The sequence below is a fragment of the Rhinoderma darwinii genome, chromosome 4 (assembly GCF_050947455.1).
Source record: "Rhinoderma darwinii isolate aRhiDar2 chromosome 4, aRhiDar2.hap1, whole genome shotgun sequence".
Lineage (NCBI taxonomy): Eukaryota > Metazoa > Chordata > Amphibia > Anura > Rhinodermatidae > Rhinoderma > Rhinoderma darwinii.
This window is the reverse complement of record NC_134690.1, coordinates 199,855,549-199,872,301: the sequence shown is the minus strand read 5'-3', so window position 1 is coordinate 199,872,301 and position 16,753 is coordinate 199,855,549. Positions and strand designations below refer to the sequence as shown.

At 45.8% G+C, this 16,753-nt stretch overlaps 1 protein-coding gene across 4 annotated transcripts in view; it reads left to right on the top strand.

The window, feature by feature from the left end:
• PHIP (PHIP subunit of CUL4-Ring ligase complex) overlaps positions 1-16,753 on the top strand; it is a 199,317-nt gene that overhangs the window by 157,240 nt on the left and 25,324 nt on the right. For all 4 annotated transcript variants that reach the window (XM_075862053.1, XM_075862052.1, XM_075862051.1 and 1 more), the window contains exon 28: positions 13,320-13,431. In XM_075862053.1, coding sequence (XP_075718168.1) covers positions 13,320-13,431 — 112 coding nt within the window. The remainder of the gene's footprint in view (positions 1-13,319; positions 13,432-16,753) is intronic.

Here is a 16,753-nt window from a genome sequence, read left to right as displayed (position 1 = left end):
CAAGCACTGAGCTAGTGTATTGTCCATAGGAGGCAGACACCCCTGCTAGAACTGCAGGCTCTTTGCTTTTTTTGTTTGTTTTCTTCCAGCGGCGTAACGAGCGATGCGGTTTCCCTACTTTCCCTAACATCTGGCGAGCATTCAGTGTTTCCAATGCACTGTTGTCTCCCTGCCATGCTGAAGGCAAGAGGGGCATGCGTGCAAACATTAGGGTCGATCCCCTTCCCTACTCCGCCAGTGTCCCATCTCATTAGAGCTGGCACACCGAGGGGACTTCACTGCTGGTTCCCAATTCTGCAGATTATTAGACTTCAGGACAAGTAAGTATTTACTATTTCCCTGATTCCTCCACACTCACACTCTCCACATTAGGAGCCATGCGCCCGGCCCACCTTTTGGCGCAATATCACAGTGCTCCTGCACCGAATGACACTACCCGTATCGCTGCTTTAGCAAGCTGCGGGCCCCTTCCCAGAGGATACCTTAATTAGGAGAATTGTCCCCTGTGTCAGCTGCCATATTCCTATGAGGGCCGCCGGTTTCAGTCTCTTAGCAGGGGGTGGAACTCGCTCTTCTGCTTAGAGATTAGTGAGCATGTCATGTGACTGCCGACAGCCATTTGCGGTAAAAGTGTGGGGCCATCTCCCGCGCTGTCTTCTCACAGACGAGTGGGGACACAGCCTTACAGGTACTGAAACCGCTTGTTTCTTCTTTCTCCAAATGGGTAGGATCAGCCCTAATACTAATACTCACTGTATAGCTAATGAACGTCTACACAGTAGGGGGAGAATGCCTGTTCCACATGTGGCCAACCTATTCCTCTCTGCGATGCATGCAAGCATCTGTAGACGCTCACCCTGTGGCTCAATCTCAGCCTTGCTCATGCCTAGTGCGGAAGCTGAACCACTATGGGCCAACTCCCTCACCAGGGATGTTGATCATCTCTCCAATGTCACCCAGTCAATGATCAGCATCTTGGTTCGCCTAGCCTCTGGGGACTCTCTGTTCACGTCTTCTTCCCGTGGCCAACCGGCTAAAAGTGTCAAATTTGTTGTGTCCCTTCCCTCCGTATAACCTGCCTCATCAGTTTCCCATCCCCCCCTAGGGGACCATGCTGCTGTTTCTTCCCCTCACAGTAAGCCCTTATCTGAGGGTAAGCTCTCTGATTTCGAATCGGAGCTGGATGAGGGGCAATCCTCTAAGCTGTCTTCCATGGTGGATAGTCTCCTCTCTGCAGTCAGAGACACCTTACATATTACTGACGAGTACCCATCTCCCGCAGTGGAGTCGGTCACTTTAGGTCAACCCAGGCTAACTCTCATTTCCTACCCCTCCCACTTGGAGCTGAAAGAGGTAGTCACCAAGTCTATAGTGGTGGATCCTCCGGTTTCCTGTCTGGCCAAGACTACTATGCTCCTTATGGCAGACGTCGCCCCTTTTTTCGAACCGTTGGTGCACTATATTGACTTCCGTAAAAGCTTCCTTTGAGGCTGCCGGCTCAGCCTTGGGTCCAATGTTTTTTTCTACACGGGTGAACAGATTCTCTACTGGATGACTTCGCCATGTCTGCCATAGCCTAATTTTAGGAGCACCTACTCTAGTGAATCTTTAACAGCTGTCATGTGCTACCAAGTATCTGCAAAGCTTCTCTAGACGCAGATCACATTGTGGCTCTTGCATCACTAGCTGATGGACGGCGTGGCTAAAGTGCAGGTCTGCCAACACCGCTACGAAACACTCCTTGACGGCTCTTCCTTTTTGTTGGCTCTTGTCAATCTGGAGCTGACCTGAATGAGATCTCAGAAGCCACAGGCGGAAAGAGTCCTCATCTGCCTTAAACCAAGGCTCATCGTGCGAATTACCCCAAGCAAGTAGGACCTTGTTTGCATCCATTCCACAGATTCCTCGGACCATGGTTAAAGAGGCTCTGTCACCAGATTTTGCAACCCCTATCTCCTATTGCAGTAGATCGGCGCTGCAATGTAGATAAGAGTAACGTTTTTTTTTTATTTATTTATTTTTTGGGTTTTTTTGTTTTTTAAAACTAGCATTTTTGGCCAAGTTATGACCATTTTTATATTTATGCAAATGAGGCTTTCTAAAGTACAATTGGGCGTGTTTAAAGTTATGTACAAGTGGGCGTGTATTGTGTATGTACATCTGGGCGTTTTTACTTCTTTTACTAGCTGGGCGTTGTGACTAGAAGTGTATGATGCTGGGGCGTGGCCTAGCAGCAGATGTAAGAGGACGTGTGTGGCTGGAGCTCCTGCTGTATCCGTCCTGAAAGTACAGATTATCCCTGAATTACCCGGTAATATTCACCGATTGGGAGGCTGGAGGAGTCGGTACCGCTTAATACAGCTGCAATGACCCGTTCTAAGAAGCAAAAAACGCCGCCGGCGAGTCCGGGGCCGAGAAGGCAAGATGGCGCCGAGGAGACTGAATGCAGGAGCAGGCACATGCGGTCTGAAGCGGCAGACAGGCTGGAGAGATTTGCAAGAACCCCTCGTGCGAGCGGATCTGCAGCAGGCAAGACGCCGGTGGCTGGCAGTGGGAAGGCAGACAGCATGGCCTCAGGTTCCAGATACTCTGTGCTGGGAGAGGACACGGTGAGTGAGGAGGAGGAAGAGCTGGGGAGTCAGCGGCGGGATAGGCGTGTGGAGGAAGATGGCGGCAGAACGCATAGCAGGAGAGACCAGGTGAAGGAGCATTCCCTTGCTGATATATTCGCTGCGGTAAAGCAGAACTCCTCAATTTTATCTGTGCTGACCGGGCAGGTGGGAAGCCTGAAGGAAGATCTACTGCTGTTACGTAATGACTTACAGAAAGTGGCAGAAAGAACCACAGTTATTGAAGGGAGAGTGTCTGAAGTGGAAGATGTTCTGCCGGAGCTCAGGCGGGATGTGCAGTCTCAGTCCTTGGACGTGGTGGCCCTGCAGGCTAAGGCGGATGATTTAGAGAATCTGCTACGCAGAAACAACGTGCGTTTGGTCGGAGTGCCGGAAAAAACGGAGGGCAATAACTCGGATGAGTTTTTTGAAAAATGGCTGCTGGAGCAGTTTGGCCGGGATGAACTGTCTCCTTTATATGCTGTTGAAAGAGCGCACAGAGTACCTACCAGACCGGGACCACCGGGGAGGCCCCCGAGGCCGGTCTTAGTGAAGCTGTTGCACTACAAGGACAGAGATAAGATACTGAGGAAGGCAAGGGAACGGCAGGATATCTCCATCAATGGCGCCAAAATATCCTTTTATCCGGATTTCTCCGCGAAGGTACAGAAGAAGCGGCTGCAATACTGGGATGTCAAGAAACGTCTGAGGAACTTGTCCATACCATACTCCATGATGTATCCGGCCAAATAGCGGGTGGTTGCTTTTGGGACTGCTTCATTCTTTGAGAACCCCAGAGAGGCTGCAAGATGGCTGGATAGCAATGAGGCACGGTTGCGGAGACCGGCTGGAGAAGAAGATGCGTGAAAGCCCGCCTGGGCGGTGAAGTCTGGAGCCATGTTGGCGTTTGCGGGACTGTAGTATATTATATGTTATTATGCAGTTCTCCGAAGTGTGTGAACACCCTTGTATGAAACACAGCAGGGTGGTATCCTTTTAACAAAAATGGCCGCACCTGACGGCAATCTTATTGAGGGATTGTTACTGGGTACCTAATGTATCTGTAAATTCTGCTGATTGTATGGGATTGTTTAATACATGCGAATAGCAGTGGGAGCCAGCGCTCACTGGAAGTGGTGAGAAAGTTAAACGGTTCAAAGAGAGATGCCAGTAGGGCAAGTTAAAAGTTCGCACTATGGTGCGTTTCTGCTGGATAGGAGAGACAGTACATGTCGCTCTGACCCTTTTCGGAGGGGAGGTTTTGTTGGGGGGGGAGGGGAGGAGGGAGGGAACGCACGGCCTAATATCTTGACTGGAGCAGGCTGGAGGAGTAACAGATTTCCTAAAGATATGGTGCCTGATGGGATCGGTTAAATGTCTATCCTGGAACGTCCGGGGAATACGGGAAGCTAGGAAACGGCAGGCAATCTTTAACTGGGTTAAACAGCAAAATGCCCTGATAGTGGGGCTGCAAGAAACGCATCTGACTAGAGAGTCTGTATCCTTATTGCAGAGAGTGTGGATCGCACATGGGTTTCACTCTTTTCATACGACTTATTCCAGGGGGGTGAGTTTGCTGATACACAGGAGTCTTCCCTTTCTGTCATTCGTCCTTTTCTGATGAGGAGGGGAGGTATGTGGGAGTGCACTGTACTATATATCACTGGGAGTGTATTCTGGTAGTGCTGTATATCCCTCCGCCATATTCTAGCACTGTACTGAAACGAGTTACGGAGAAACTCTCCAGGTGGCCTGAGGTACCGCTAATCGTGATGGGGGATTTTAATGCAGTGATGTCTGAAGGGTTGGATAGGTTTCATAGGGGAGGAGGAGGAGGGCAAAGAGGAGACCTGACTGCCTTTGGAAGATTAATGGAGGAATTGGGTCTGCGGGATATTTGGAGAGATAAATATCCAGGGGTGAGGCAGTACTCATGTGCATCATCCACATTTCAGTCACTTTCGCGAATAGACTTGGTAGCATGCACAGCTTCAGCGGTGCCGTACATAGCGCAAATAGAGTACCTACAGAGGGCATTGGCAGACCACTCTCCGATGGCGGTGACGCTGGAAGTGGGTGTAAGGCATGCCAGGAACCCCGGGAATTGGAAGCTGAATGCGTTTTGGTTAAGATTGATGGATGGCGGGGAAATACGGAACCTGATAAAAGAATATTTTAATTTTAATACTGAGTCAGTGCCGCGAGGGGTGTTATGGGATGCCATGAAAGCCTGGTTGAGAGGAGTATTCATTCAAAATATTAAACGAATTAAAACTAAATCCAGGCAGTTGGGAGAAAGTTTAGAGGATCGGGTGACAGAAACAGAAGGGAGACATGTAGAAGAGGGGTCCGAGGAGACACTTAGACATTGGGTGGAGGCACAGACGTTGTTAAAAAATCACCAACTAACAATGGCGGATAATAAAAGATTATTCCTTAAACAGCAATATTATGAAGAAGGGGAAACGGCGGGGAGATTACTCGCTAGGATGGCAAAACCGCATGGGGGTAATAATTTCATTCATGGCCTTAGGGGGGAGGGAGGGAGGGTGGAGACAGACACGGGGCAAATCCTGCACATATTTCAGCGGTTTTACACTGACCTATATACATCCAAAGTACATTACGACACACAGCAATTGGACGAGTACCTGGCAAACATTAATTTGCCTACCTTGGGCCGGGAGGACCGTGAAAGATTGGAGACCCCTATTTCACTAGAGGAGTTGGAACAGGCGATCAGGGATATGGCAAATGAGAAAGCTCCGGGTCCAGATGGGTTACCGGGGGAAATCTATAAGGAATATGGGACGGAACTAGCGCCAGAATATTTGAGTACTTTGCAGGATAGTTTTGACAGAGGTAAACTACCAGACTCCCTATATGAGGCTACGATAGTGGTTCTCCCAAAAGAGGGGAAAGACAGTCAATTACCGGAGTCCTACAGACCAATATCCTTGTTGACATCGGATGTCAAGATTTTGGCAAAGATATTGGCGCTGCGGCTGAACAGGGTGGTACAGCATGTTGTGCATGAAGACCAATCGGGGTTCATGCCCTCCAAATCGACAGCGGTCAACCTCAGGCGGCTGTTTTTAAATCTTCAGGCGACACCGGATGAGCAAGGAGGAAGGGCGGTGCTAACGTTAGATGCTGCAAAAGCGTTCGACTGCGTAGAATGGGGGTATTTATGGCGGGTAATAGAAAAGATGGGATTCGGCCCTAACTTTGTGAAGTGGGTACAGTTGTTGTATGTGGCCCCTACAGCCCGCATACGGGTGAATGGTGCAATGTCTGAGAAATTTTCACTGGGCCGGGGTACGCGACAGGGGTGCCCACTGTCACCATTACTATTCGCCTTGGCGGTAGAGCCACTGGCGTGCCTCATAAGACAGGAGGAGCGTATAAGAGGCTTGCAATATGGGGAAATGGAGGAAAAAATTTCATTATATGCAGACGATATTTTAATATATATGACGGACACTGAGAATACACTGCAGGTAGTAATGGATACGATCACAAGGTTTGGGGAGTTCTCGGGATTAAATATTAACTGGACCAAGTCTGCTCTGATGCCACTTGACACAGTGAATATTGTAGATACTGGAGTGGGACTCCGGATTCCGATAGTCTCTGAATTTACGTACCTAGGGGTTAAGGTGACGGCTAGGGTCCAAGACTACATGTCTTTGAATGTCTCACCACTGCTGCTTAAGGTGAAACACAAGGTGGATGCCTGGAACAGGCTCCCGCTCTCTGCTCTGGGGAGGACTAACCTAATCAAGATGATCCTTATGCCTCAAGTTTTATACATTCTTCATAACTCCCCAGTATGGATACCTAAACACTGGTTCAGACGATTGCACAATCTCTTTCGGGATCTGGTCTGGAAAAAAGGGGTTCCAAGGATTAAATTGGAGAAATTGCAATTGCCCAAAGACGAAGGGGGGGGGGGTCGCGCTGCCAAATGCCTGGATATACTACCTGGCTGCCCAGAGCCAACAATTTAAGGGATGGGAGGACACAGAGACTTGGGATTCCAGTGCACGTTTATTGTCATATATGGGGGGAGGACACAACCCACTAGAGAGTCTGGAAGCGCATACCTTTAAGAGATTGGCGAGTGCTAAACCAACGTTACTCCTGATACATAAAATATGGTGGCAATGCAAACAGATCCTGGGAGTGGGAATGTGCACCAAATATACTCCCCTATGGCATAATCCGGTCCTGTGGGAATTATACCAATTAGAGGGCATGCAAAAATGGGAGTTGGCAGGGGTTAGACGAATACAACACTTGTATGATGATAACGGGTTGAGATCATTTCAGCAGTTGAAAGACCTATTTCCACTAGAGCACAATATGTTTTATCAATATTTGCAGATCCGTCATGCCCTACAGGCGCAGGCGCATGTGGTTGACCTGACGGTCAGTGCTCTTGGGGTCCTGGAGTATGTGGGAAGGGCTGACACGATCAAAGGCCTGATCTCAATGGCGTACAGGAGCTTACTGTCCAAACACCTGGGAAACCCAATGGTGCTGGTAAAAGAGAAATGGGAACAGGATGTTGGTCCATTGACTGAGGAGGAGTGGGAGGAGATATTAGCGTCCACATGTCATTTATCACTCAGTCTGGCGCAGAGGAGATCCCAACTCTTTCTGATACATAGAGTGTACCGCACCCCGTGGGTATTAAAACAGATGGGTACTAGAGCGGATGCTAAATGTCCTAGGTGCACGGAAGAGAAGGCGGATATACTGCATATGTTTTGGTCATGTGAGGCTCTGAGGACCCTATGGGGGGAAATATTGGATCTGATAAAGCAGGTGTATGGTCGGGAATTGGCGGCAGACCCTAAAGTTATGTTGTTGGGAGCGGTGGGAGAATTGGAGAGTGACAGAATGGCAAACCTGGCAATTGCCAAGATATTATATCAAACAAGGAAATGCATTGCTAAACACTGGCTGGATGAGGAGCCACCAGGGATGAGGGAAATTGTAGGAATGTTGAACTATAATATCCTGATGGAGCATAAGATATTTTCTAAAAGGGGCACGGAAAAAAAATTTGAGAAACAATGGAGCAGATGGATGGCCTGTCCTGAGGTGCTGTCACCTGAACTAAGCAGAATTAGGGCGAGAGTCATCTGAGGAACTGGAGGTGATAGTCTGGAGCAAAAAGGGGTGGTGGGGAAACTTGATAAGAGAAATGTGCTCTGACCAGGAATGATACTAGAAACAAAGGGCGGAGATATAGTGGGGGGCCGTGCGGGGAGGGGGGATAGGGGGGAAGTTGGGGATTTCCTGATATGCTGTCACTATTGTATACGATGTTGGAAAATTGAAATGTGAATGTTACTATGTTATTTCTTTTCTGTGTTCGTATCAATAAAATTGGTTTGATTTAAAAAGAAGTGTATGATGCTGACGAATCAGCATCATCCACTTCTCTTAGTTAACACCCAGCTTCTGGCAGTGCACAGACACAGTGTGTTCTCGAGAGATCACGCTGTGACGTCACTTCCCCAGGTCCTGCATCGTGTCGGACGAGCGAGGACTCATCGGCACCAGAGGCTACATTTGATTCTGCAGCAGCATCGGCGTTTGCAGGTAAGTCGATGTAGCTACTTACCTGCAAACACTGATGCTGCTGCTGAATCAACTGTAGCCTCTGGTGCCGATGTGTCCTCGCTCGTCCGACACGATGCAGGACCTGGGGCAGGAAGTGAGTGTCGTCACAGCGTGATCTCTCGAGAACACGCTGTGTCTGTGCACTGCCAGAAGCTGGGTGGTAACGAAGAGAAGTGGATGATGCCGATTCGTCAGCATCATACACTTCTAGTCACAACGCCCAGCTAGTAAAAGAAGTAAAAACGCCCAGATGTACATACACAATACATGCCCACTTGTACATAACTTTAAACACGCCCAGTTGTACTTAAGAAAGCCTCATTTGCATAAATATAAAAATGGTCCTAACTTGGCCAAAAATGCTCGTTTTTGAAAAAAACAAAAACGTTCCTCTTATCTACATTGCAGCGCCGATCTGCTGCAATAGGAGATAGGGGTTGCAAAATCTGGTGACACAGCCTCTTTAACCGGTCCGCATTCCCATCAGAACTTCAAGAACTGGCTTCTCTTCAAGCACTGTTCTTTCTGGTGCCCTGCCCTAAAGCTATCCCTGCAGCAGGAAAAAAAATACTCCCACATGAAGGTGCGCCCCCTCTTGGATCTCGGGTGGGGGGCAGACTTATACTCTTCAAGGACGTCTGGCTTTCTCACATTTCAGACACCTAGGTGCCGAAAGTAGTCGTCTCAGGGTACAAGATCAATTTTGTATGCCTACCACCCGACAAGCATTCCTCCAGACCAGGAATTCCGTGGGTTCTACTTAAATCTTTGTCGTCCCTAAAAGGACGATTCAATCAGTCAGCATCCTGGAGCTAAAGCGGCTGAACTCCCTTATCAAAGACTGTAATTTCTGCATGGAGTCCCTCCAGTCGGTTATCACCTCCATGGAACAGGCGTACTTCCTATCATCAGTAGACATCATGGACCTACATGTCCCCGTTTGTCTGTTTCGCCTACGTGTTGCGGTTCTTCCTCACTGACCGCTTCTGCAACTTACATTCTGCCTGTCAAACACCCCCCCCCCCCATCCTGGGTCTTGACAAAAACTTCCCTGTGGTTATTGCTCTTTTTCGTTCCAAAGGTATTTCAGTTGTCCCCTTTCTGGATGATATTCTGCCATTCTGGGTGGAAAATCTGACCAGCCTGCAGATTATACTGGATATCCTGTCTTCTTTCAGATTGATTGTTAATCCGTCAAAATCCTGTCTGTCCCTGTCTTACCTTCCTCGGAATTGTATGCAACACCACCTTCCCTCCGGTTTCTCCTCCTCTAAATAAACTGTCCACCCTGCAACTGGTGGTCTGTGCCCTGCAGTGGGCACTTCAACCTCATCCTGCTTATTTATGAAGGTACTCTGCACCATGGTGGCCTCCATCGAGGCGACCCCTCTTTCCCAGTTTCACACTTGTCCACTTTAAAGGCTATCCTCTCCCAGTGGAACCGCTCTTTGGATGCCCTGGACAACCAAATGGTACTTCCCTTTAAAGTCTGCCTGTCTTTTCTCTGGTGGCTCTCTTTTCTGCTGCTTTTTTGGCAGGTCCTTGGTAGTCAATCACGAGGCCAGTCTCCCCATCAACATCTTAGAATTGTGAGCGATCTTCCATTGTCTGTCACTGGACGTCTCTTCTTGCCGCCAGTCCGGTACGAATCCAGAAAGACAATGTCATGGCAGTCGCCCACCTCAATCACCAAGGCGGAACCTGGAGTTCAATAGCATTGGCAGAAGCCTCCGTGTTTCTGGAGTGGGCAGAGTTTCATGTTCCTGCTCTTTCAGTAATTAACATTCCCGGCGTCTACAACTGGGTCGCTGATTATCTCCGTTGCAAGCTGACTGAAGGGAGTGGGCCCTTCATGCTAAGGTGTTTGCACAAATCTGTTTCAGGTTGGGCACGCCAGACGTGGTGGTGTCTCGACTCAATCATCAGGTTTCCCTCTTAGTTTGCTAGGTCCTGAGATCCGGAGGCCATACTCTGGCACCATGGGTTAATTTCTCCCTAATTTACATGTTCCCCCTGCTGCCGCCTCCTTAAGCTCCTCAGGAGGATCCGGGCAGAGGGTACTCAGACCATTCTGGGCGCTCCAGACTGACCGCGCTGTACTTTGTATGCCGATGTGGTGGCTCTAGTAGCCGATTTCTTCCTGGCGCTTACTACTTCGGCACCATCTGCTCTCCCAAGGCCCTCTCTTCCACCTGAGTTTATAGACGCTACGTTTAATAGTGTAGCTGTTGAAGCCGTGGTGCTGGCGGCTCAGGGCATATTGCAACTGGTGATGCAAATCATATTGAAGGCCTGAAAGCTCTCATTGGCATGTGTAAATCTCCAGTAGTGCAAGGATCAACCTTTTTCCCCTTTTTGTTTGTTTTTTTTGGGGGGTTTTTTTTATATAAATGTTTTCCTTTCTCCAGGAGGTGTTGGATTGTGGACTTTCCCTCTTGTTTAACCGGTTCCCGACCGCTGGCTGTGTATTTACGGTTAGGGTCCTTAAAACCTGCGCCATAGGCTATTTACGGCAAGGGTTTTATCTTGCTGCCCGAGTGATCGGGCAGCTGAATGTCGGGTCTCCGGCAGTACGTGACTGCCGGGGACCCTGAGGAAAAGATAGAAGCAGCTTTCGCTGCTTCTATCTTCTCTGACCTCTTCTACACAGCGCTCAATGAGCGCTATGTATAGAGGCAGACTGGTCACATGATCGCTGGGATGCCGTTAGTGGCAGGCTGCTGCTGGGTCTTACAAGACCCAGCACAGCCCTATTAGTAACAATAGTCACTATGAGATGGCTGATTTGCCCCAGTTACAGTGGAAATACATGGTGTAAAAGAAGAAAGTAAAAAAAATAAAGTCCCTCAAAGGTCTTTTTCTGACCTTCTGAGGCACAGACTATAATAATAAATTAAAATAAAGTGCAAAAAAAGTAATAATAAATACACATAAAATACCCACCCCAAAATAAACACCCCCTCCCCCGCCAATCTATTTCGGAATGCTAGCCCTGACCCAATTATCCTAATATAAACATGCAATATATTAAAATTTAAGGTAGACAATGACGATCACAAATAAAAAGTCTATTTTAGGGTAAAACTGCTATTACCAGAAAAAAATAGCTAAAAAGTAAAAAAAGCTTATTATTTAACTATTTTAAAACGTTAAGCCTAAAAATTCTAATATGGCATAAGGGGTGTGTATGAAAATGATAAAAAAAAAAAAAAAAGAAACCTGTGTTGGCTACGGAAAAAACATCGCAAAAACCACGTCGCTAGCGCAACAAATAAAATTGTAGCCGTTTAACTAACGCGTGCTACAAATGGCTAAACGGTGTCTGGTCTTGAAGGTTCAAAATAGCCCGGTCCTGAACCGGTTAAAGGGCAAATGTACATGTTGATCATTTTATTTCTTTTAACAGGCTTCTGGCATCCAAATCTGATGTCTGTACCTTTTTGCTAGGGGTTGCACATGAGGTGCCCCCCCCCCCCCCCATTGGTCTGTATTGGGATCTGTCTTTTGTTCTCTCTGCAATGCATTCGGCTCCATTTGAACCTCTGCTGGACAGCTTGTTGTGTCTCCTCACCTGTAAGGTGGGGGTCCATGTGGCGGTGACCTACATTCAGACGGTTTCTGAGCTAACAGCTGTGTCTTGTTGTGCTCACGATCTGTCTCTCCATCAAGATAAGGTGGTGCTCCTCATTGTGCCCCTTTTTTCCCCTAAGGTGGTCTCCTCATTTCACCTTATCGAGTTTATGGTTTTGCCATCCTTTTGCCCGTCTCTGGTGCATCCTAAGGAATGCTTACTTTACAATATGGATGTGATCTGTGCCTTGCATGTCTACCTCTGTCATTTCCTCCTTCAGCCACTCTGATTCCTTGTTTGTGGTCTCATAAGTTCCCAGAAAGGGCTTGGCAGCCTTTAAGGCTACAATCACCTCTTGGCTTCGGTTGGCTATTTCGAGGTCTACTGACTCAAAGAAAAGGAACCCTCGTTCCAGGTTACAACCCATTCCACTAGGGTGCTTTCTGCGTTGTGCGCCATCAGGCTTTTGCTCTTCTGCTCGGCAAGACAGCTACCTAGTCATCTTTGCACACTTTAACCAAATTCTACAGGGTGCATATCTTTGTGTCTGCAGATTCTTCCCTTTTGTCACAAGGTGTTGTAGGGGATTACGTCCTTTCGTGTTGGCTCCCACCCATGTAGACTGCTTTGGGATGTCCCATGGTCTGTGTCCCACAATGAGACAAATGAGAAAACAGGATTTTTTTGTGTACCCACCGTAAAATCCTTTTCTTGTCAAGTCCATTGGGGGACACCGCTCTCATATTTTTTTACATTTTTTTTCATTTTGAGGTTAAGGTTGTTAGTCGGACATGGTGTTCTTATCTGGTACTGATCTTGTTCTTCTCCTACTGCTTCTGTACAGACTATGTCCTTTCCTGTAGAAGGAGTCAATACTTTTTTTATTCGTAGTGTCACGCCTCCTAGCAGCAACCGCATATACACATGGTCTGTGTCCCCCCAATGGACTAAAATCCTATTTTTTAAATCTCCTCTACCTGTCTGCAACAGTCTTCCTCCCACAAATCTGGACGGAATATCCGCAACAAATCCGCTGTGTGTGCTGGAGGCCTAAGGGCATGTTCACACGGCGGTTGGTAGTAATTTCTGTGAGTTAAAAACAATACCATATATTTTAATGGTCTTATTTCGGCAGCAGGTTCATTAATTTCTGCATGCCTCATTCAGATGAACGGGAAAATGACAGAAATTTCTCCAGCTTTATTGCTGCATCCTTCCTCAGATGTCTCACAGCAGACAGCAGTGCTTCAGTAAAAGAATCATCTCCACAGCAGCAGGGAGAAAGGCAAGACTGAGGAGACATTCGAGACTAGAGTGGTGGGAGGTGGAGAGTGTGTAGTATGTGTCACAATGTAGTTTACAGTGAAAAATCAAGATTGCCAAAGAAACTAATGCATCTCTTAAAGCTCCTGGTACTTTCCAAAAAACTGATAGAACTTTTTTTTATTGTTTTAATAGAAGCGTAAACGAAATAATTCTTCCCTATTCTTTACTATGTTTTGCAGGAGACCGGTTTCGGTCTGTAATTGATGATGCCTGGTGGTTTGGAACTATTGAGAGCCAGGAACCCCTACAGCCGGATTATCCAGATAGCCTTTTCCAGTGCTACAATGTTTGGTAGGCATTTACTGATTGAATTGTCTCATATGTAATTGTATATGACTCCATTTATTTAGCTCTATTACTTTGAGGCTTCTTCATGCTTTAAAGGGAATCTATCACCAGAATTACACCTATGAAACCAGCAATATGTGGGTGAAACACAAGAAATCCCACACTTGTGCATCGATGTCCTGTTTTGTTTTTTTGCGCACCACAGGACACCAAAGCGGCGCATGCGCAGTAACTAGATTTCAGGCCTGGATGGAGCAGGGAAGGGTATCAAACCATAGGTCTTAGACGAGATTTTGGCATTCAGCGTGGGCCTGTTTTCGGCGGTGGGCGTGCAAGTAGAGGAACGAACGAACGAACGAACGAACGAACGAACGAGACTGACTATTGCCATAAAAGGCGCAAAATATTTGAAGACTTTTACGGTCGGAGGAGGAGTTTAGGAGAGGGGATAACGGCAATTAACTTTTGATAGCAGTGGCCAGTGAGGGGTGAGTAGAGTTCAATCGGTGAAATGCTGGTGACCGGTTCCCTTTAACCCCCTTAGTGAACCTCTAACTTTTTTTCAGGGAGGGGGGGTCGGAAAAAAAAACGCCATTTTGACACACTTTTTTGCGTCCTAAATTTACGCCGTTTACAGTGTGGTATAAATAACATAACTTTATTCAGCAGGTTTTTCCGCAGTATGAGGGCTTTTTTTATTTTTTGCCGGACAATTTGTAGTTTTTATTGGTACCATTTTGGAGTACATGCGACTTTTTGATCACTTTTTATCACATATTTTTTTTTTTTTAAGGCAGGGTGCACAGAAAACAGCGATTTGTTGAATTGTTTCTTATTATTTTTTACAGCGTCCACCGAGCGGGTTAAATAATGTAATAACTTTATAGTTGGTTATTACGGACGAGGCAATCCAAATATGTGGAACATAGATTTCCTTATTTTTGTTCATAATAAAGCATTTTGTAATGGGAAAAAGTGGGTTTTTCATTTATTTTTTTATTTTTTTTTATTTTGGAATTTTATTCATTATAAACTTTATTAAACTTTTTTTTTAACTTTAAGTAGTCCCACTAGGGGTCTTCACTATGTGATCATCTGATCACTTTTTATAATACCGTGCAATACTACTGTATTGCAGTGTATTACTTCCTGTCCGTGTAAAACGGACAGGCAACTGTTAGGCCATGCATCTGGCATGGCCTTGTAGGCATTAACTAGAGGCCAACCTGGGGGCCTTTATTAGGCCCCCGGCTGCCATAGAAACACAATCCCCCTTTGATCGCATTGCGGGGTGCCGGTGAGGGGAGAGAGGGAGCCCCTCCCTCCAAAACGTCTCCGATGCAGCGCTCGCTAACGGGTTAAACGAGCAGGATGGATACTGATTTAGATCTCGTCTGTTTGAGCAGGTCTTCTCCCAGCCCTCAGCTACCTCTGTTAGCTGAGAGCAGGGAGATTTAAATTCTCCCCGCTGTGATTATTTATGCCGATGCAGCCATTGCATCGGAATAAAGCCTTAGTGCCCACCATAAAACACCTATGGGTGGTCACTAATGGGTTAAGACACTAACTACAAGCTGAAATGTGCACATGATCAGGATCTCTTCACTCAGGATGTCACTGTGCTCCCACTATCAGTCAATGTTTGAGAAGTAAACACTTATGGGTAAATACATCTGCTTGGTAGATGCAGGACCTGCAGGGGGCAAGGGAGAAGGGAGGATCCTGTGGACATGACACACAGACCTCTATAGCACCCTGTCACTATCATAGCCTGTATGCTCCTTTATTAGTCTCTAAGTTTCAATTACTCACCGTGTTCAAATCTCTCTGCTAACAAAGTATATTGGAAAGTTTCAGTATAGAATTTATTTTTAGCTTTATTTACATAAAACTTGACAACACCTTTACTCACACCTCTAGTCAAAACTGAAATTTCAGGTTTGGTTGGAGTGAATCACAAGCGTTATATTTAACTGCGACATGGATAGAAAAAAAGTCTTTATTGAATGTTTTTCTCTAACAAAATAATGGTTTTGACCAGGCAGAGCTGCTGCAGTTGCAAGTGAAATAATTGTAATAATAAAATAATGCAGGTACAGAAGTAGCTAAAGCTGCCCTTCAGTGCAAGGACAGCAGGCCAGAATTTTATTTTATTTTTTATATGCCGATTGCTGATAATTAATTTTTATTTTATTTGGATTTTTATTTTTAATGTTGGGTAATAGTTTGGAAATCACAACTTTTTGGTTTTTTTTAGGAAATAGTTTTGTGTGTTTTTTTAAATAAAAATGGTAAAACCTAAAAATACATAGCATAAGTATGGTATAGCTGTAATAGAATCAACGCATGGAATAAAGTGAACATGTAATTTTTTTGTACATTATGTGATACCATAAATGGTGCCATAAAAAACTACAACTTGTCCCACAACAGACAAGCCCTCATACGGCTATATTGCTGAAAAATATAAATGTTATGGCTATTGGATGGCAGGGGGGAATAAACTAAAATTGGCCATGTCATAAAGGGGCTGTTCCGTTTCAGCAAATTATTTTATGTATAATTGACCCCTTCCCTCTCTGGCCACCTTTGACCTTCCTGACCGAGCCTCATTTTTTCAAATGTGACATGTTTCACTTTATGTGGTAATAACTTTGGAATGCTTTTACCTATCCAAGTGATTCAGAGATTGTTTTCTCGTGACATATTGGACTTTGTTACTGGAAAAATTTGCTCGCTGCATTAAGTATTTAATTGTGAAAAACACAAAAATTTTGCTAAAAATTAGCATTTTTCTAAATTTAAGTGTATCTGCTTGTAAAAAAGCACCTATACCACACAAAATGGTTGCTAATTAACATCCCCATATGTCTACTTTAGATTGGCATCTTTTTTTGAGCAACCTTTTATTTTTCTAGGACGTTACAAGGCTTCGAACTTTAGCTGCAATTTCTCACATTTTCAAGAAAATTTCAAAAGGCTATATTTCAGGGACCAGTTCAGTTGTGAAGTGGCTTTGAGGGCATTATATATTAGAAACCCCCAATAAGTCACCCCATTTTAAAAACTGCACCCCTCAAAGTATTCAAAACGGCATTTAGAAAGTTTCTTAACCCTTTAGATATTGTACAGGAATTAAAGCAATGTAGAGGGGAAATTCATCAATTTATTTATTTTATTTGCAGAAATGAATTTTTTTTGTAACACAGAAGGTTTTAGAAGAGAAATGCAATGCCAATATTTATTTCCCAGGTTCTGAAGTTTTTAGAAATATCCCTCATGTGGCCCTAGTGTGCTTATGGACTGACACCTGGTGAATTTTGGG